Genomic DNA, 22,589 nt, shown 5'->3' with positions numbered 1-22,589 from the left:
TTTTTGTTCTAAAGTTATAGGTCACAAAGGTTAATTCCTGTAAATACAGAAAGTTGTGTCAAGTGCACCCAGTACCTACAACAGCAGGGTCCACTTCGATACTAAGTCATCCATCCATCCAAGCACATTGCTAGACTTTACTTACTGACAAAGACTGGGTTCAAATGAATGACAGCATCAGCTGCCAGATCACATTCCATCCCAGTCCAATATTTTTTCATTACTGGAAGCAGCCTGTTAAGAAGTCAACACAAAAGAAAAAGGGAACAGAACAGAATATCTCCAAAGGGAGACAGAAAAACAAACGAACACATCATTGAGTTTAAGCTCTCAGTCGGTATTCTAGAATAACAGTAATTTCAAATCTTTTTTACATCCATCCCAGATGATGTGCTCTGCAGCTTAAGATAAGCTATGATAGAGGTTTGTTATCAAATTAAGATTTCAAAATATAAAAAGCACATGCCCTATTATAGAGCATTGATCCAAATTTCAATGTTTCCTCAGCCCACATAGGATATGGGTTAGAAGGCCTAGGGAAACTGTGGGGTTATGGAGGCTAAGTTGGAATCAAGCGTAATATGTGTGCCTGCAGAATATATAAACAAAAACAAAAACCCTCAGAGTCAGTTCAAGGTACCCAATTTCATGTCACCAACTGCCGTGTGGGAACAGTCCTGATGTATGCAACAATATTGTCTTGTGAATTTATTATTGTTGCTTTCATTTTGTAAGCCACCTTGGTTAGAAATTGCATCTTTAAAGACAAGATGTAAATAAACAGCATTTGTGTACTGGTTGTTAGTTAAGCCTATAACCACTTTCCAAGCTTCTCGTGCACAAGTTCATTCGTAAATTTACCTCTTCTCTTAAACCAAACATTTTCAAAATATTTATTTGTATCCCTCCCCCTCCCCGAAGGAAATTCACTGAATATATTATTGTTTGAGGTACCTCAGCAGAGGCTAAATGGCCACCTATTATGAATGTTTTATTTATTCCCTCAGCAGGAGATTGGACTAACTGACCTTTGAGGTATAATCCAACTCTATGATTTGATTAGCCTTCTCAGGATGTGTGGTAGTAAGCAAAATTTAACTGATCACTCCTTCTAATGATGAACTCTCTTGATGAGTACTAGCTACATGGGAGTCAAAATGGGTCCAAGAAGAAACAAAAGTGAGGTATCAGCATGGTGGGGGGGACGGGACACCAAGGTTTGCAGAAGTAAAAACGAAACTCTATGGAGGTGATCTTCCTCCACAAGCCTCAACTATCCCCCAGCATACTTGTGGATGTTTGGATGGCTCAGTGATTGGATGTTATAAGGCAGCTTCATATGCTCAAAAATCATTTTAGTTTCTAACACAGAAAAAGTATAACATGAACATGATAAAATGGACTGAAAACACAAAACGCAACTAGCATACACGTTTTCCTCACATCAGTGGCATTTGCAAAATAAAATAAAAAAGACTTGAAAACGTAACATATAACCAAATGTTATTTAATATTTTAAAAAGTAACACAATCCAAAATGGATATTTCACACAACACTACATAAACAACATGAACACAATATTACCATATGGAGGGACTTTCAAATATAGACTTACAAAAATCCCTGTCCTTTTTTTTCTTTTAAGTTATTATACTAAGCATGACAAGTTATCATCATTTACAATATGGTACACTGACACAATAAAAACCATGTCACAAATGTGCTGTTATAAATCAGTAACGTTAAGGGAAGACATTTCATGAACTGTATTATTTCATATGAAATACTATACAATATAAACAGAACATCCAGTTCGGATGACCTTTACAGCAACCAGAGACCAAGTAATTTTAATTTTTTTTTCAGTGCAAACACATTTATACAAGGCAGTCTTGGTTGCAAAACTCCCTTCTAGCATACAGTAAGTCCCACTTGCATTTATTAACTCATTTAAACCTAAAGCAACAACCACATTCAGTCACTCACAGGTTACCTGCAGAATTATGATCCCTTTAAATCTAAGTCTCCTGTTCATACAGAAGTTAACATCTGTGCCAATTATTCAACGGGCCCTATCTTTCATGCTCACAGGTGGGTGTCTGATGCATTTTAAACTGTCTATAACCTCTAATCACAGTATTGTTGTGAATCATTATGGAATAGCATCAAGGGGTGTGTGTGAGAGAGTTTGTCAATGAGAAAAGAACAGTTTGCTTAATGTTTCTTAGGGTACTTTTATGATGCAGAACAACTCAAAGTGGAGGCACTCTGGTGAGTTTGTGTTTGTGCATCATATACTTGGCATGATAGGAGTCTGGCAGTTGCAGAATATGATACACAATGGCTCTATGATAAACTGTGACCTGGGAACCATCTCCCAACAGAAGTACTTTGCTTCTGCCACTGTTAGATGGACCAAAACAACTTATCTCATATCATTAACTATTCTTGTCCACTAACTGTATATGCTGCATAGGCTACTGTTATTTTAAACTTTTCTAAAGTGGTTAACATGGCCTCTGCCTCTCAGTCATATGATACTGGAACTGTCACCGTATTTTCTATGAACTATGGGATACTTACAAATGCTTCCATCATAGTCCCACTTAGGCTGTGGTCATACTATAGAACAAGCCATCTAACTCACCCCCAATAGAACAATGATGGACCAGCAGTCATGTATTGAGCCTATCAGGCACTTTAGATTTGAGCCCCATGTCCTTGCAGATCCAAGGCAGACTGTAATATTGTGAGCGACAGGCCTGCTGTACAACATATTTAGTTTAAGAGATAATCAATCCCTCTCATGCTATATTTTGTGAATACAAGTCACAAAACACCTCTATGCACACACCCCGTTGGGCTGGGCTGGGACCATTTTCACGACATGTTCTTAAAACTGAAATATTGAAACAAATTTAAAACACAGAGGCTTAAGTATTTTCTAGTAATTTCACATGAATGAAAGCGAAGGTGGAACTAGAATGAAAAAAACAGTGTTGTGGCTCCTTAAAGACTAACAGCTGCTCTGTGGAATGTGCAGGAAGTGGACTGTGGGCCACGAAAGCTGATGCCACAATACATTTATTAGTTTTTAAGGTACCAGAACACTCTTCACTTATGCTGCAAAAGACTAGCATGGCTGTGACATCTCATTATACTTTTATTTCATCCCATTGCCCAAACCCAGCAGAGCAAGCTCAAAAGAGGAGAAACCAGCACTTAGCAACTGGTTTCTGTGTATGCGCTCTCTCAAAGTGATGCTGCGATGGTCACCTGTTAGGCAAAGGAAAGTATGCCTTGATTGTCTAATGGGTAAAGAGAAGTATTACATTTTGGAAGCAGAGGGGTATAAATCAAATGAACTAGATTGGGATGATTATCTGTAAGATTATAACTTAAAAGTGATTTATTTAAGTTAATGAAATTAGTTGGAAATATTCTATGGAGGAGCAGAGAGGAATATAAACTACAGTAGCCTCTAATTTACTGAACTCAGCAATTTCACATTTGGAAAAGGCTTGTTCAAAATATGTATTTTAGTATTTCTCTTGTGTGTAGTAATTTTAGTTCTTTTTCACTAGTGAGAATGGCTATGTTGCTGGAAGTTAAAATATTTTGGCACTGTAGTAAGGGCCACTTCAAGGCTCCAAAACGGTTTCTTTTCTTAGACAGCTTAAAAACTAACTTCGTAATGTTAACGCTGAACTTATTTTAAATATTAAACAAATGTTCATTGTTACTAGGCAGTCAAACAAGTAGAATGAGGGAAACCCTGTATATGAGAGGGTTTGGAACCTGGCTACATTGACTTGGAAAGAAGTCATTTGACTGCAATGGAGTTTATTTCTACTAGTTAAGTTTGCAAAATGCTTGAGATTTTCAGGGGAAAGTACAGTATCAGTGCATTGAAAATCTTTCATGAACTGCTCTTTATAGCAAAACTTTGTCGTCTCCATGCCCCCCCCCCCCGAAAGCGGTGAGGGAAATAATTGCTACTTCCTCCAATTGACAGATATGGCTGGTGATTTACTGAAGGCAAATAATGCTTTTAAACCACACAGCTATTTATGCTAATCTGCCTATTACAATCAGGACTATATTTATTCTGTGTGTCCATGACAGTACCGCACATGTGTGGACTGGAATCATCTCATGAATCTCTGCAAACAGAGGCTCAAAAATACACAAGGGGAAATCTAAAATGTTTTAAATGGCTCTGCACACGACTACCAGTGGTTGGGATGTGTGTGGCTTCAATCCTATGTGTGTCTCCCTCCCTCTCCTCCTTCTATAGGTAGCTGATGCAGGGAAAATACATTTATTTCTCAGGAGATGGCTCTTCTTGGTACAGAATCTGGATTACTTTGCTGTAGAATTGGGATTTTTTTTTTTCAGGTACAGAACATTCACAGCCCTGACTACAATAAAGCCAGTATTATTTTAACTAGTTAAAAGGTTCTAACAATACGCTCCTCCAATCTTGTTTTGTGTGAGTGATAATGGCATGGATTTAGCTGAACAACCCCCTAAAAATATACCTAGCACATTTATAGAGAAATCATAGCCTTGATGGGCAGCTGCCATTCAATGCGCTTATTTCTGTCACCCCCACCCTCGCAAAGGATGCTTCTGAAGATACTTTCTTAACTGTTCCTCGTTCTTTTTACTGTATGTTTAAAGGAAAAACACTCCTACGGCTTATTTGGTGGTTCTGTTATTATTAACACTAATATCAGGATCTCAGACTATTTATCTCATTGTGAAAAATATTGGGCTCTATAGTATTCAACCCCCAAGATGCGCATGATTGAGAAAACTGAGAGCGTATTACGCCAGTGGCCCACTTGGGAGGCAGATAATGCAAAGATTTAAGCTAAACTCTGGCATGATATGTTGCCATAAATGAAGGCAGAATAGGGCCCAAAGAGTTTAAACGGAGGCAGTAAAATACCCGGTGTGTCTTCTGCTAAGCCCCAGACTGCCAATCATATTCCATATACTGTATATATTTAACAGGCTTCTAAAGTACAAGCAACACTAGACTTTCTACCAGGTAGAAACTTCAGCAGAAATGGAAAGACAAAGGACAAATTTGAGCCCCCCCTTTGTTTATCTAAAAGATTCTATGACCCTTGTATAAAATCTCGTACTACTAAAGCCAAAAGCCAATTGAATACAGTAACAGGAAATCATGGCAATGAAAAATGACTTCATATGCAAGCACCGACACACAAGAGAACGTCATGGCCTATTTCTTCATAAAGTTTTAAACGTCGCTCTTAACAATACCCTTTTTAAAAAAAGACATGTTGCTGCATTTCATCAAATTCATGGAGGTAGTTATATGTGTAAAAAAGAATTTTACCATAAAAGTAACATGTTGTATTATAATAATACATATCAAGTGTGCAAAATGCCGACAGATTTGTGTTGACCCTTTAAAGTTGAACACAACATAGAGATTCAACGCATTCTGGTTCTGTAAACCTTTTAAGTTGATACATTAGAAGGATGATAGATGATCAACCATGCAATATAAGGTCATCATGATTTCATCACAGGATAACAGTGACAAAAACACTCAAGCTCCACTCCTGTGAGTATAAGTCTATAATCTCAAAATGGACTTTCTTTATATTTATTTTTGAAAAGAATGCACATTAAGAATGTTTCTTTATGTAAGTTTCATTTATATAACATGTTCCGAGAGTAAAATTAATGCTAATAAAATGCCACAAACATATTATTGGCCAATAGCCATGCCAATATTAACAGGACCTTTTAAAAGCTCGTCTTTGGGGACCTTTAAATGTCAACCAAGGGAGAATTTATTGTTAAAAAACTGGAATGATGTCTTTTGTAGAACTGCTTAATGTATCCATTTCAATAATCTTAACTAATGGAAGCATATTTCCCATACATGGTAATATCTTCCTCATTCACATTTTTATACGACATTTTAATTTTTACTTTCAGTTATGAATTCTGATATCATTCCAGCAATTGTAGTGAATTGATGCATACTATAAATATCAGAGCATATCTCCAAAAAAACACCCCACACATTGCTACTGTATAGTGTTATAGCAATTTCCTCCCCAAAACCTAATAACTCTGGAATCTGCGTGTATTAAATATTCCCAGAGTTACCTATGTAAGGAATGAGATTTGTCAGGCAATGCATTTCTAGGTTATTATACCATAGCTTCAAAGGTATTTATAAGGCAGGAGGCCAAGTAACTAACCAACCAAGCAGCATAATAATCTCCATTATATGCACTGAGCCATCTCACTACTTGTAGCAAATAGAATGTATACATGATAATAAAGCAAGTATCTAGGCCTGATCCTTCACTGGTTGTTCCAGATAGCAGGGCTACAACTCAAAGCTTCACAGGACCCAGAAGGCTCAGTGTGCACAATGGGATTTCATGTATGGAGCATTTCCTAACACTAAAGTTAAAGGAAGAGCTCCAGTTTGTTCAGTACTAAACACACATCTGAGTCCCTGCATATGTACCAGAGTGCCCTGGACTTGCAATGGACTGATTTACCCTGGTGTAAACTGAAACCAATTGTGCCCAGTGTTTGTAAAGCTATTTAATAAGCACCTGAAAGCTGTTTAAAACTGTTTAAGGTAAGAGTGCACTTTCAGAAGACAACACAGAACACAAGTGAAGCTTGAACAGGTTATACAAATCATCACCAGTACCTGATGAAAATACCGTCTTTAATGGTATGCTTGGTTATATCACCTGGGTATCAACAAAAGACAGATAAGTGTAAATGTTAATCCATACAACAATTTACACTGCTTCTGATCTTTCTTATTGTATTTTATTATTCTACTTGTACCACCATTATGATTGTTTGAAAACAAAATTTATGCAGTACTGGGTTGCATAAATAACAGACAGCAGAATTTGGCCCTTTATGCTTTTCAAGTTTACTCTTGAAATTGCAGATCTCTCTAAACATTAATCTAGAATACTTTTCTTAAAAAATAGATTACTTTGGATTAGCAATTTCAGGACATACACATTAGATATAATAAACCTGTGGATACAGAACTTCTGCTATCAACTTTGTGAGACTCACAAAAGAGGTAACGCGATGTCTTTTATTGAACTAACCTTTGTTGATGAAAAACTTAGCAAGCTTTTGAGTACATCAATGAATATCTCATTTTCTCAGATCAAACAAATAATCTCTCTTCATCAGCGATCCACCTGGACACATTTAAAACTCATGATTATTTTTAAACTAAGTATTTCCATACAATGTTTACTCACAAAGAAATGTAATTCAATAAAAGGCCTGAAGTTTATTAGTCTCTAAATCTTTTCTCTACAGTGTATGCTAGTTTCAATAGCCTAATTTAGGCACTCTAAAAGCTACATAAAATAAAAATATAATATGTCCTTCCATAGAAAGAAATCAACCCTTCAGGCCATAATTCATCATTTGTATCACAAAGAGCTTTCTTCTTCTTCTTCTTCCTCTTCTTCTTCTTTTCTTCTTGTTCTTCCAAATTACTTTGATAATAATAATAATATTAATAATTTGGGGTAACAACTGGAGTGACACATTAAAAAGTGATCACTTTACTTGCCTTTTATATTTTTAAAAACAAAAAACACCTGTTACCTCTTCTATCACTTAGTGATGTGCCTCAATCAAAGTTAGGTTTCTCCTTCCTCACCTTCAATTCAAAGTCTTATATCCCTGCTTTCAACTAGGGGAAATTAAGAAATAAGTTTTAGGTAAACATCTCATACTTTAAAAAAATCAAAGTAAAAATAGATAACATCTCCATTATTCCTCACCTCTTCCCAAAAACACGACCTCTTTTGACTTACTTTTGCTATGGATTCTTGCAAAATCATGTCATGAAGACTCACAGTGAAAATGACAGATGTATAAATAATTCACAGGTAGAGCTGAGGTCTTTCCTAGACTCATTTCGCATTGTTTTCCCTCAAGGTGACCCTTAGCTGTTTACTTTCAACAAAGGCTCAGTTTATAAAGGAAAAGAACCATCTCTGTGGCAAATAGTTTAACCAGTGGTAGGGGGCATCACATATCTGTGGCATTTTAAAATGAAGTTGGCAACTGCATGACATTGAAAATGCAGATTACACTTACAGTGTCTAGACTTTCATATATGTGCTCAGTTACAATTAAGTGAAGCAAAAGTGTACATATTATCCCTACTGCTATTCTCTTGCTACAGAGCCGCAAAATGTGAAAAGCAATACCTTGAAATAAAGATTTCTTTGTTGTCCCTAGCCTATGTAGCAACACAGTTTAGGTAGACACAAAAACTGTGCGGTTGAGATGCCTGGTTTTCCCCCCCTCCAAAAGACGTAAACATCAGTCCCAGCGTCGTAAACTTTGCTGTATAGGATGAGACAGAAGATCTGAGGCAGAAGCACTATCAAACACTTGTAACAGAAGCTTGCAGGCAATTAGCAGGTTTCTGCAGTTTTTCAGTTTCGCTTGTTGGCGGGTCAGCAGTTGCACGGAAGCTGAACACTGGACCTGCACCACCATGTGCAGGACTGAGAGCTGGGTTCTGGCGCCTGTTGCTTTCAACAATGCTTGACGTGTTGGAAGCTAAGCTCTCACGAGTACTAGAGAGAGAAGGAGGGGAAACAAACACACATATAACAGTTGTGCATATATCTATCTACTAGCCTGCAAGAAAAGGTAACACAGAAGGTTATATAAAGGAATTCCTACTTTTGCATTTTAACAGTAAGCCAAGGACCCTAGTTTAATAAACCATACTGTGCACAAGCCCAATCGCTCCTACTTCCCTCTTGCCCTGACATCAGTGGGTAAAAAAAACAGCTTAGTGTGATGTCCGATTATGGTTTGTTTCCTTCTTTAAAAACCAGGATCTCTAGCCAGACTTAAGCCAAGTTTGTTGTTGACTGACAAACCAAAATTCTGGGTTCAGGTGCTTCCACATTACAGAAAGTAAAATTATAGCTTATCAGAGCTGTGTAAACATGCAGACTCCTGGAGAAGAGCTCACAGTTGCTTTTCACATCCTCTGTCTTTTTAACTCTTGTGATGTGCTAAGCCAAGCCATGTTATGGCTTTGCATGTCATCTGAACTCATGATCAAAATTCTTCAACACTGAATATTAATATATGTTATAATTAATAATTTCAATACTTTACGCAAGATTTAAGAAGTCCTTAATACTGAGCCCATGTCAAGGTGCAGATATTGTCAATTGTTGTTCAAGTGAGGCAAACAATATATCCTTATTGCAGGTGAAATGTAGCACCTTTCCATTCCAGGCTGGTGCACTCAAGAACAGGGTTGCCCTGGACCAGACGTGTGGCTGCATGACTGAACTAAGATATAAGAATTACTGCTGTATCACAGGCTCCACTGAGCACAGGCACTTACTGCTCCTTATGTAGCATACAGAACATTTCAGGATAAATCTGAAAAGCCTTTAAAAATAATTTCTAATATATATCATGCTGTCAGCATGACACCTTTTCCATAATTTTATCATGCAACCATGACAAAAGACTGACCTTATCCCTGCCTAAAATATGTGTGGGCCTAGGCATGTTACCAATATTCCTTTGGGTATCAAAAACATCATCCGTAGTAGACGGCAGGTAGTAACTACAGGTATAGCAAGTGATGCTTGGCACTCCCAGGGCAGGGTCAAAGAGAAATGATGTGCATGCATGAACCTACAAGACAACTGTAATGTTTGCTTCTGAATTTCTTTACTTTCCCCTTCTGTTACCCTCCTTTTTTCCTTCTGTGTAAAGCAACATTCACTTTTGTCTGTTATAGTTAAGTATCATTCATGTTTTATGTTAAGAATAGCAGTGGCTCTTTTATTTTTCATAGTGTGAAGAAAGAGCTGTGAGTGGAGGGGCTCCCTCTTCCCATCCTCTAGACCCCCCTGGGGAACCCAAAAAACCTGCTGTACCTAGAAATTGGTGTAGAGAGTGCAGCTCAATGGGACACCGCTGTGTGCAGCCTGAGGAAGTGCCATCCACCTTGGGTCTGCCATAAAAACAAGTCTAGAGTGAAAGATTAGGGTGATGTCCACTATTTCCATGAGCTCTTCTTGTTGTGGGTGAATTGAGTGTTTGTTTAGACTTTGGTGAGAACCCAGACGCTGAGAGGAAGGGTGAGTTAAAAGGCAAATGAACTGATATTGATTTATATACAGTGGAATCTTGGTTCTCAAATGACTTAGATGACAAAGAAATTGGCTCCTGAACACTGAAAACCCGGAAGTGAGTGTTCCGTTTTCTGAACATTTTTTGTAAGCCAAGTGTCCAATGCAGCTGTCGGCTATTGTTTCCAGGGTGCCTGTGCCAATCGGAAGCCATGTCTTGGTTTCCAAACATTTCGTAAGTCAAACGGACTTCCGGAACGGATTAAGTTCGAGAACCAAGGTTCCACTGTATATATATTTGTATTAATGTAACATTTTTGTACGCAACTGTGTATTTTTGAAATATTTTAAGTCGTCTGTTGTTGCTTCAGTTTTCTGTATGCCACCTAAGAGATATTTTTAGTATATTAAGCGGCATAGAAATTAAATAATCAAACTAATCAATTCCTACCTCAATTCCAAGTTCATTTTTAGGCCATTAATATCTCATATGAAGCCATATTGTTCAGCCGGTGGTAAATCTTTCCCAGATAACCCAATTGCTCTGCCACAAATAGAATGTTATAGCCAGCCAATTCCTGAAATGCCATCATTCTGCAGTGGCATTTCAACTAGAGAGTGATCATGGTGGAAATATCACATCAGTAATAAAACAGTAAGAATGAACACCCAAGGCACACTTCTCACTGAATATATAGGGGAGATATGGCATTATGGACTATTGGTAGGAGCTCACAGCACCATCACCAACAAATGTTGCTGAACAGAGTTGCAGATTGTGTAACTCTAAAAAATATATATACCACACTTAATTTCCAAATAAACTCAAAGAACAAAATATATAAAATCCCCAGTAAAATAAATATTGGTGTAATGTAAAAATAAATAAAAAGAATAACAAGAATTAAAATCCCACTAAAATCAAGACAAAGATAAACCAGCAAAGAGAGAACAATCTTTTAAATTAATTAATATTTTTACCAGCCACAAATACAATATAGTGTGGACCTAACACATCTAAGCTGGCATTCTACATGTGTTGCACAGGAGGGAAAAGGCCCAAATCGTAGTTACTGTGAGTCCTGCTTCCTGGGATTGAAGGATGTAGAGTAGGGCTTCACATAAATGACTGGCAATGTCGGGAGAAATGTGCAGAAAAAGGCAGTTCTCAAGGTAATCAGTGCCCAAAAGGTCAACACCAGCACCTTGAATTGGGGCCAGAAACATACCAGTAAACAGTGTACAGATCACACAAAACTGGCATGACAGAATCAAAATATCGAGCACCTGTCAGCAACCTGGCTACAGCATTTTGCAGAAGTTGCAGTTTCAGAACACTTTTCAAGGGTAACCAACCGCACATAGAGCACTTATCAGCAGCAATGTTATTGTTTTTGCCATTGGCCTTAACAATTTTCATATAAAATTTCTCAAACACAAAAGCTTATATATATTTTTAACCCAATACATTAAAATTACAAATTAAATTAAAGGAATTTGCTATCTTCTACTCAGATATCTTCCACACCAGCTGTTTTGATCCTTTCCACTTCTTTCTCTCAAAGTTAAAACACACAGCATGTTATAAGGGTCACAAAAGGCTGTAACACCCAGCTGGGTTGTTTCCTGTGAATTACCTTCTTATATTACCTTCCATTCTAGGAGTATGGCAGCCAATGTAAGAATCACTCACTGAAAGGGAGCTTCAGCAATATAAAAATCTAAAAAAACATGTGGTAGCAACCTGGAAGATTGGAAGGAAGTAGAGAAAGCATGCTTATTCTTACCCTCCATCCCAGTTCCTTGACAAGATTAGCATAGATGTTCTAGATGGACAGATGGGTTCATGTCCTGGGCCAACTGTCCATTCTCTCAAAATAGGAACAAATTATGTTTACTTTTGAGTGAATGCAATATAGCTCTTTATATGAAGAAACTGCTTACGTAACAAATAAAAAATTTGTGTGTGTGTGTGTGTGTGTGTGTGTGTGTATATATATATATATATATATATATGCAGGTTTTGGTGTCCTCGGGTGTCTTCCCGTGTAAAAGTTGGGGTGTCTAGGCGACGTTTCGACGAGGTCTCACTCGTCATCTTCAGGCACCAATAGTGTATATATGCACCAATATATGCACCAATAGTGTATCTACAGTGGTACCTCAGTTGTTGAACGTAATCCGTTCTGGAAGACTGTTCGACTTCCGAAATGTTCGACAACTAGGCACAAAGGGCTGGCTGCCAAGTCAATGGAGAAAATTGGAGGGGAAAAACGCAGTGGAAGCCATTTGACACCCAAAGTGCATTCGAAAACGGAAGCAATTACTTCCAGGTTTTCGGTGTTCGAAAATCAGAATGTCCGGCTTCCAAGGCGCTCGAAAACCAAGGTACCACTGTATTTTCTGGTTTTCGTCTGCACCAAAATTAGATTGTAACTTGTGCTAATTGCTCATAAAATGTGTATGAAACTATACAAATGGATAGTTGACTACAGTGCTATATGGAGGGAAATGTAGGAAACTGCGGAAGAAATTTAAATCCATGTATGTAGTTCTTCCAGAGCTATTATTCTGAACTGGCTCAATTCAGGTGTTTCTCCAAATCCTGGTTTGTTTCCTCTGAGGCTTCTCTTTCCGTTACCTGCTTAGCATGAATCCTAATTTGCTTTGCTGTGTGACTTGTGAACTGGCAAGATAGGCCTGTTCTCCAATCCAGCATCAGAAATCCACCTCAAGCCATGGTTTCCGATCCTGGTTTCGAGAGCAATTACTAACCATAGTTTGCTGGTTTTGTTGTTACAGTAAATTAAGGATTATATCTAAGAGCAAGGAATGCACTCAGTCTAATCCATGGAAAATAATCTGAAGAGAACCTCAGTCATTAACAGACTAAAACCCCTGTCCCACACATACAGAGGGAAAGTGCAAATAATTCCACCCAAACCGTTACTTTGAAAATCCTGTTGAGTGGCATTTTGCAGGGTAGTAATGCACAGAGATTTGGAAAACACTCACTAAGTTCTTCCCTGAGCCAGTGAAGAATAAAGAAAATAAAAAGAAGGGGTGAGAAGCTTCTGTCTATGAGAGAAGCAATACAGGAAGCTGCCTAATATTGAGTTGGAATACTGAACCATCTGTGACAGTTTTGCTGACACTGACTGGCAGTGGCTATCCAGGGTTTCAGACAGGAGGTGTGTTCCCAGCTCAACCTGGAGATGCTAAGGACTGAACCTAAGATCTTCTGCCTGCAAGGCAAATGCTCTCCCTCTGAGCTATACAGAGGCAGAGAGATTAGATTACAGAACCTGCAGGATAGAAACAAAAGCCTGCCTTTTACATTCATAATGATATGGATAGCATGTCCATAAAACTGACATTTTTTAAAAAAGCCTTGGTTGAAATAGTCAAATAAAATTGCACCTCCACACACACCCTGGAAAAGGCAGCCATCACCACACAGAAAGCTTTGCTTCTTTTCCTCAGGCCTCATGCAACAGTATAAGATGCAGGTAGTTTGATAGAAGCAAATTACTTTTAACAAAACACGTGCAATAATACTATCCTCGTCTTTGTCTGGTCTCCAAGAGCTACAAACCCAGTAGAAAATAGGCCAATTTGAGAAACAACAACAGAGCTCTGTGGGAGCTGACCAGAAAACAAAGACAACAGCAAGGTCTACAGAAGCTCAGAGAAACCCGTAATTAGAGCCTCCGGCACAGGAATCGAACCTTCTAGGCACAGGCTCCCTGAGTTAACAGCAAGAAGCAGCTGTGAGGAAAGCAAGCTCTCTTTCCAGAGCCAAAGAGCACCAAGATCAAGCTAACAGCGCTATTTCATGCATGACAAATTTCCGACAGAAGATCATTTCCGCGTAGGAAAAATGTCACAGCCTACAGTCTGATCACCAGATCTGACTATCTGTACAACTTCTTGCCTTAGATTAAGAAACAGTGTGGGAGGAACCTGATCTTGTTGAGATCATGCTCTCTTTTCCTCCTGCTCTCTGGCCTCAGAGGACACAAGTCTAGTCTAGCACTGCTAGAGGAAGCAACTGTGGGCTCCACAGGCATTCTTCCCAATGAGTTGTCCTTCCAACATTGGTCGCTCACTACTTTGGTCTTCATTTCAGGATAACTGATAATATAAAGACTATTGCAATCATTACCAGAAGTGTGCAGAGATTGGTAGGGTTCACTATTCATTGCAATAAAACAAAGAATGACTTGACTCTGCAATCCTATAGGATCCCTTCTATGCTCGAGTGTATAAACCTAGGCAGATAATCCATATAGGCAAGAATTTCACCACACAGCTGCACCATGTTTGAGTATCTGTATCACATCCATTTTTGCCAAAGCTTAAGGAAAAGTATAAGCAGAGCTTGGCTCTGTTGGGTTCATGCTCTCCCTTTTCGGCTGATAAAAGCTTCCTTTACCACTTGACGGTACGGTGACAGAGCTCATTCAGAAAGAGTTTGGTTAACTTTGTGAGCTTAAAGGTTGATTATTTAGCAGAATAATACTGACCTAGTCATCCTCTGAAATAATCACAATTATCCCCAGTTGTGTAAACAACCTCACAAATGTCTGGTGGCTGCCTGACTTGGCAAGAGTAACCAACCAGCCAGCATAAAGTTAGCAGAGAAAACCTGCTATAAAATGCTATCATCGAATAACAGCCCAGCTTCGTAATACTTAATGCGTATGTAGGACACGATAATTTAAGATTAAAATATTACAGGTTTTGGTAAATGAGTGTTAAGATCTTACCGTGGTGAATTGAACCCACTGTCGACGGTGATGCTGCTGCTGTCCATGCTGTCCAGTCTTGCTGAATGTGTGGCCCTCTGGTTGTTGCTGTTTTCCGTTTCCTTTGGAGCAAGGAGAGTCAGATTCTTCTCAAACTTCCTTTGCAGGTCTCTTTCTTTTTCCCGCTCAAGAAGCCACTGCATAGTGCCCACATCATCCCGGTTCTTTTCTTCTTCAGCGTTCTTGTTGGTCCCTTCGTCAGAATCGTCATCATCCGATACGTTGTAATAGTCAAAGGATGCCTCTTGGTTCCCGGCTGTTTCTTGCTGTCTCTGTGAAACAGGTATGACTTGTGTTACTGAGGTCACCATAGCTTGCTCGAGTTTGTCGCATCTGCCTGGCAATGCATCAGAAGGTGTCTTTTGATGAGGTTTTAGTAGTGGCACACTAGGCTTGTGAAAACTGTTCACAGAGAGAGTACTGTGGAGAGGCTTAAAAAGTGTGTCTTTACTAAATATTTCTTTCCTCTTATCAAGGCTACTAGATTCCGTGTTGTGGTGTTGAACCAGTCGGCCATTTGCAATCACTTCGGGGGTTTGGCTAGTTGCAACTGGTCCACCACTGCTGTTTGGCCCTTTAGGTGACTCCTCTTTGTGCACCCCAGGCTCTCTGGCTATGTGCTGAGACTGCCTTTCTGAGGGAGACACTTTTTTAACGCTCTCTGTCAAAATCACTGTGTCGTGGTCTTCTTTATTTTTCCCCAAAGGTGAAGGAGCAGTAAGTACAGTTTCACTAGAAGTGTTACACTGAAAATAATCATCAATTGCTGATTTCGTTGTACAGGAGTTGAGCTCATTATACGGGGGCAAATTCTCGGCTGGCTTGCTTTGTTCCAAGAGGCTACAGGAAATGGGAGTTTCTGCATTGCCACCAGTCTTTTCAGGTTTAACTTCTTTGTAGTTTGCAGATGACATAAGAGCCCTTTGATGACTGAGTGATTGAGAAGGCCTTAAGGTGCTATCGTCAATGTACGTTTGGCTGGTTGTTTGGTCATCTTGACTGCAAGCTTCAGCTATGTCTTCAGGTGTACCTAAAGAAGGAGCACCCAGAGGTCCTTTGGAGTTATCCATTGATCGAGACCGCTCCTTGGCTTTATTAGACCTCTCATTCCTTGATCTTCGGTCCTGCGTATGGCTGTGGCTTCGATGGACCTTAGAATGGGAGCTTCCCCTTGAAGGTTCAGGAAAAGGCATTTCAGTTCTCCTTTTGGCTAGTTCACCAGATACATCCCATTCAGGTGTCATAGGAAAGTGAGATTCAAGAACGTTAGGGCTGCTGTGCATAATGAAATTGTCCCTCTTGTGTTCTATTATGAAACAGCCTTCGCGTGGGGACCTTGTGAGGGGATCATAGAAATCAAACTCTCTTTCACCCGGAACGTCCAAATGGGAGCCCTCTGAAGGATCCCCTTTAGAGACCCGAGTTTTGCTATGTGACCGAGATTTCCCATGAGACTTCCTATGACTTCTACTCTTTTTGCTTCTCCCACTATGGTGAGCTGAAGATCCAGCTTTGCTTCGTTGAGCTTTTTCTTCTTCAAGTTTCTTCATTAGTGCAGTGTGCCTCATGACATTTTCCACAGTTAGATCTGGGTTAATACGCCTAATAATCTCCATCTCTACCTCCCTAGGTATAGTGGTAGGGGTATCTTCATCCCTCAAAGGCCATTCTTCTGGAGGAAACTGGGCAGAAAAGTTGGCCAGCTGTTTTGTCTTGTCCTTTTTGAAGCTTAGTCGAAACAATTTTAGCCCAAATTTCTTAGACTGCTTTTCTCCATCCTTAGGCTTTGTAAGTGTCTCTGTTTTATACGAAAAATTTACAGTACTTTTACTTTTTTCAGTGGGTGGCACCTGGCACATGGAAGGGGGGCAGTAGGAGTCCTTGCAGTCTTTTGCCGATTTCCTCTGTAGAGTGGAGGCATGCATGCTGTGCATGTCTTCTCTACAACAATGGCAGGAGTCGCAGTGGTTTTTGGGTAATGTCCGGTCTCTGACACAGCCCGAGGTGGAAGGCGTTATAGTTCCTTGCTGTGGAGAGGTACACTGAGACCTGTCAGGTATCCTCTCATCCAGATGGTACCATTTACTGTTAGTTCTAATAAGGGATGGTGTTATAAAATAAGTCTGTGGGGTCACAATGAAGTAGCCATCTGGTGTTGGGTATATTTTCCTCTCCCGTACCAGCATGTTTAAGGTATGACGAAGGATTTCTGGACTTGGCGTTGGAACACCTGAAAACAACAGCAAAATGTATTTATGAGTTCCTTTTAACCCTTCCCAAAGTATGCAGATCCTTGACATGATCTCAAAGATAGTTTCTGCTGAGCAAGCAAAACTTGGTCAAGCATCCTCCAGCATGTTTGCTTTTAACCTATCTCTTGCACTTGAGGTCTCTAAATTATTAACTAAAAAGGGAAAGCACTAGCAGAATGTGAAAAAATCCCCTTATTTATTTTCAAAGGGCTGGCGAACCTTAAGGTTCAAAGTTACACCTCCATACCAAGCCCCAAACTAAAAATCTTTATTAAACATTGTGGATTCTTCTCTCACACACCACTTACCTTGATAAATATTTAAATCCTAATTAGCCAAGTTATTGCATATAACACAAAACAAGGCAAGAATAAATATGCTGTTTTTGGTATCTGCACATGTATTTAAATAAAGAAATCATATCAGAAAATTAATAACAAATGTCCATGGGGAGGGAAATACACCTTAAAGAAGCAGATCAACATTTCCCTGATTATATCACAAACTATTATCTTAAGAAAACTGAAGGTGCAGAATTCAATCTAAAAGAAAGTCAATATCAGGAGAAAGTCAGATTATGTCAAATTTTTCACACAATACACAGATAGCATTAGATTTTGAACTTGAGGTAAAGCTAACTGTAAGACCAATTCAGAAATGCAACAGGTTGACTAGAGAAACCGTGGAGGCTTTATGCAAAAGCTAGACAAATAAAATAGCTTCACAGTGAATATTCAGTATGAAGATGACAAACAAAGTATCTTAAAGAGATTGTTCTTTTCCATCCCATATGGCTAAATATGCAACCAAAGAAACTGTGCTGCTGCAACATAAGATGCTACCCAAATTACTGTATTTACATGAATCTAATGCGCTATCAAATCTAATGCACACCTCAAATTTCAAAAACCTGAAAACAGAAAAGTTTTTGCTGGCGAATGTAAATGTGCCATCAAATCTAATGCGCACCCTAATTTTCGCAACATAAGTTGGCCAAAAAAGGTGTGCATTACATTTGAGTAAATACAATAAATTTCTATGCTATTAAAGGCACATGTTAACTTTTTAAAGCAAGCTTACAAGGCATGAAGAAACCATTAGTTACCAAAGAAGACATAATGGATATAGAATACACTATTGATTTGGAAAGTAATGGGGGGGGGGGCGACGCCAACCAAAACAAAGATTCCAAAATAATCTTACAACAACAAATCAAGCTTGTTTCACCACCCATCCTAAGGCATGTGCTGCAGCCATCCCATGCATAATGAAGGCTTTTAGATCACTTTCCTGCTTATGTCTGAAAAAAGTACAAGAAAAAGTGACAGTGTGAGAAAATTTGCTATAAAATGTGTTAGGCTGTGCGAGAATTTTTAACACCATCTTAACGTCATCATACAATCATGAGAAGAAATCCAGTTATTTGAAAAGAGAAAGAAAAAGCTTTCATACTTTTTTTTGGGGGGGGGGGGGAATTCAAGCTGTGGAGGCACACTCTAAGTGCATTACTCATTATTCCTTTCTAGATTTAATTTAAACTTGGCACTTTTTGAATTTGTCACCTTTTTCAGTCACTGGAGGGCGAGTGGAAAAGGTGACAAATTTTTAAAAAGAGCTGGATTTAAGCACTGGCTGGAAAGAAAGAACTGGGAGGGCACTTAGGGCATGCTCCCGATTTCCCCTTTTGAATTTAGCATGCCTGAAGTCATGTGGTGAACATGTAGGCAAGGTTTAGGTCAAATGGGGAGGAGGCTTATAGGCTGGAGTTCACCACCATCGCGCTATATCATAGTGGCTCAAATATGTTAGGATACCATTTCAAAGCAACATTTCTGTACCCTGCAGAAACATCTTCAAAATGCCTAACAGTACAGTGGTACCTCGCAAGACGAATGCCTCGCAAGACGAAAAACTTGCAAGACGAAAAACTCGCAAGACGAAAGAGTTTTTCGTTTTTTGAGTTGCTTCGCAAGACGAATTTCCCTATGGGCTTGCTTCGCAAGACGAAAACGTCTTGCAAGTTTGTTTCCTTTTTCCTATGGGAAACCGTTTCAATGCATTCCTATGGGAAACCGTGCTTCGCAAGACGAAAAATTCGCAAGACGAAAAAACTCGCAGAACGAATTAATTTCGTCTTGCGAGGCACCACTGTACAACACGAATTAAGTAGCATAATTTAACTGAGCCTCACAATTTATTACAAATGCACAATCCATTTTAGTGCAGTGGCCTGCCAATTCTCCCCCTCTCTCTGCACCCTCTTGCCCAATGTGCTACCTTCCACTGTGTTTTAGAGGAGGGGTTGCAAACCTTTTCGGACCAGCATAAGTACCTTGAATTTTGAGAAAGAGCTGCAGGCAGCGGTCACAAAACAGCAGCCACAAGGGGCCTATCGTAACGAAACATTAGAGAGAGCAGAGTCATTGCTGATTACTCCTCCCACTCCAGAAACCTCAGGCTTACCATGGGAAGTCAGCTATGTCCTGTTGGTACCGATTGTGGAGATCACACAAAATTGTTTCTCCCCCACCACTTCAGGAAAAATATACAAGGCAGCGACGTTAGTTCTCTTACTCACCCACAGACATACGTGCATCTCTCTCTCTCTCTCTCTCTCTCTCTCTCTCTCTCTCTCTCTCACACCCCACATAAACATCTCTCTGTGTCTCCCACAAACCACACATAAATGCAGACCACATATTCATACCTACCTACCTTTAATAATAACATATCTCCGCTTCACTGACCACACATACTGTATATGCATAGGTCCGTCTGTCCCCCCACAGAGAACTCATACACTTCTCTCTCTGTCTCTCTCCTCCAAGGGCACTTCTCCCTCACATGCCTAGGTATCCAAATGATTTTTTTGGTAGGAGGAGAATTTCCAGGGCTACCCCATTCTCTCCCCCGCCCCCACAGGTGGGTGGGTTCAAAGTAAAATACTGACAGTCAGGAGCAGGCTAATTTCTCGCACAAAATGAGAAGCTGCCTGTACATTTTGCCTCACATCTCACACTCTAAAAATGTTAGAAATGTGCTCTTTAAAAAAGAAGAAGCTGGGAATCTGAGGGTTGCAATTAATCAAAACCCCTATTTTAGAGGGTCCTGCAACCTGAAGGTATATCTCTTCAATACTGGCAAAATAATTAATTCAAATGAACCCTATAACCATTGCCTTATATTATACCCATTTTAAAGTTAGAGAAAACTTTATAGGTTAAATGCACCCCAAAGATCACACAAAATTCATGTTGCTACCACGACTAGCAATCAGATTAGATAAACTTATATTAAAATATATTTGTATGCCTAGTTCATCTTCAAAAGCTACCTCATTCCTACACTTCACCAGTAAATTCTTTCAATGATAAAAAATAAATAAAACACAGCGAAACTGGAATTTAAAATACTGCCTGACAGCAGTAGTGTTATTTAAGATTATGTAGTGCTTTAATAATTCAAAAGCAAAATCTGTCTGGACACTGAATCATCAGACATGTACATTCTCCACATCTCAAGAAAGTGTGCTGTGCCCTCCACTGAGCTTCCAGACAGAAGATTATGTCTTGTTTGCTGGCCACAAAAGAAGGCTGACCTAAGGTGAACCCAGTTAAATGTAAGACACATTTCAAGCTGCTGTGTGTAAATTGGATGCAATTTAGAAAGGAAATGTATAGGAATCCTAGTTTTAGAAAGAGGCCACAATGAAGCATGGCAGCTGTCAGAAAATGACTTCCTCACTTCTCAAGGTAACAGCAGCATTAATAGTTATATTGCATTTCAGTTTACCGTGCCTAGATAGTCCCATACATTATGCTAATTTTGTAGCTACCTTGACAGTGAAAACGGCCAAAACGTCTTCCCTTTTGTTGCTGCATTCTAATGACTGGCACCTATTCCATTTGCCTTCCCTAGCTTGGGCTCAGGGAGCATTATTCAACCTGCCTTCCAACAAATATTGAACATAACTTTACATAAAATGATTTATTTTAATAAGATAATAGGCATTCACCGTGTTTGCCTATTAGGAAGAATTGTTTTATGTTCATCATTATAGTCAAACTCTGCCAAGAGATTTGTGGAATCTCTCTCTCCTCTATATATGAGGATAAGCATGACAAGTGGAGACCAACCTGGCCCTATCCAACAGCCAGAAAAGGAACAGTTGCAGTGTCATTGCTTCTTCACTTCCTGCACAGAAGAACACTGCTCCAGCTGGGAGTGCAGAGCTGAAGGGATGTTCTCCTAAGGTTACTGGGAGGCTGCATGCCTTGCCTCATAGGAAGAACATCACAGCAAGGAAGAGAACAGCTTGGCCCCATCCACTCGCTGGTGAAGATGCAGAATACTCAAATGTTTTCTTGCCTTCCCATCTTGTTTTCCTTTTGTATCATGTCTGTTAGATGGTGCATGCCCATAAGCTCACAATCTTATCTTTCAGTAAATAGACAGTATTTTGTAGTAGTAGTAATAATAATAATAATTATAATAACAACAACCACTTAAATGCTTTAGTTAATGAAGTAGCAGCCTGCTCCCTCTCCCTTCCTTTTAAATAAAGCTAACCCTAAGGTATAAGAATAAAGGAGGCATGTTCTACTAGAAATGGTGTTTATTCACTATGAATACAGATTTACGAAAAGCAAATTCCAAATACTGTACTAAAGCTTCTAAAATGACCCCCCCCCCGAACTGTCACTGTGGCTTAACAAGGGGTAGAAAAAAAAGCCATCCTTTGCTCATGATATACTAGTTTAAGATGTACACTGCTTGCAATGTGAGGTTATAAATAATTAGTATACCTTATTTCTGATATAGCCATGACCCAGATTTGTACCTGCTCTGTTGCTCAGCAAACTAGGGGGCTATGTTGCAATGTAAAAACCTGCATTGAGGAAGCACATTTTTCTTCTAAGGCTGTGGCTTTGAAATTACTCAACCTTAAAGAGTTGTGTAAAAAGCAGCAAAGTAGCAGAAGCCGTTTGATAAGTGCAGCTTTAGATGGGCAACCAGTTTTTGAACCAGATGGGCTGTGGGTTGGTACCGGTTTTCACAAGCAAATGCCAGAGCAGTTATTAGCAATTCTGATGACTATAGGGGTGATCTATTCTTACTTTCAAGTATTTTGAATACCATCCTTCAGTAAAGATTCTGTGGGTGGTTTACATAAAAGCGGGGGGGGGGGGGACACAACAAAAATAAAAATAATATGAAAGGACTCAGTTATCACCAGTAATAACATCTGCAATCTGTGATGGAAACAAAACAGCGTTGGTATGAAAATGTTTATGTAACCACCACACACACCAAAGGCCTATAATATGAAACAGTTCTAAGAATAAAGGGTCCGGTAGCCACA

General features: G+C 39.3%; 1 protein-coding gene across 7 annotated transcripts in view; it reads right to left on the bottom strand.

Annotated features, from left to right (window-relative positions):
- Positions 1–7,515: 7,515 nt before the first annotated feature.
- The window catches only part of STOX2 (storkhead box 2), a 134,460-nt gene continuing 119,386 nt past the window's right edge, over positions 7,516–22,589 (bottom strand). For 4 of the 7 annotated variants that reach the window (XM_083459824.1, XM_083459827.1, XM_083459825.1 and 1 more), the window contains exons 3-4: positions 14,937–17,205; positions 7,516–8,637 (exon numbers count right to left, since the gene is read on the bottom strand). In XM_083459824.1, coding sequence (XP_083315950.1) covers positions 8,442–8,637; positions 14,937–17,205 — 2,465 coding nt within the window. In that variant the 3' untranslated portion in view covers positions 7,516–8,441. The remainder of the gene's footprint in view (positions 8,638–14,936; positions 17,206–22,589) is intronic. The other 3 variants (XR_014515817.1, XR_014515818.1, XR_014515819.1) reach the window with 1 other exon arrangement.

The sequence above is a fragment of the Podarcis liolepis genome (genome assembly GCF_965112155.1).
Source record: "Podarcis liolepis genome assembly, chromosome: 9".
In the NCBI taxonomy this organism is placed as follows: domain Eukaryota; kingdom Metazoa; phylum Chordata; class Lepidosauria; order Squamata; family Lacertidae; genus Podarcis; species Podarcis liolepis.
This window is presented reverse-complemented; position numbering and strand designations above follow the sequence as displayed.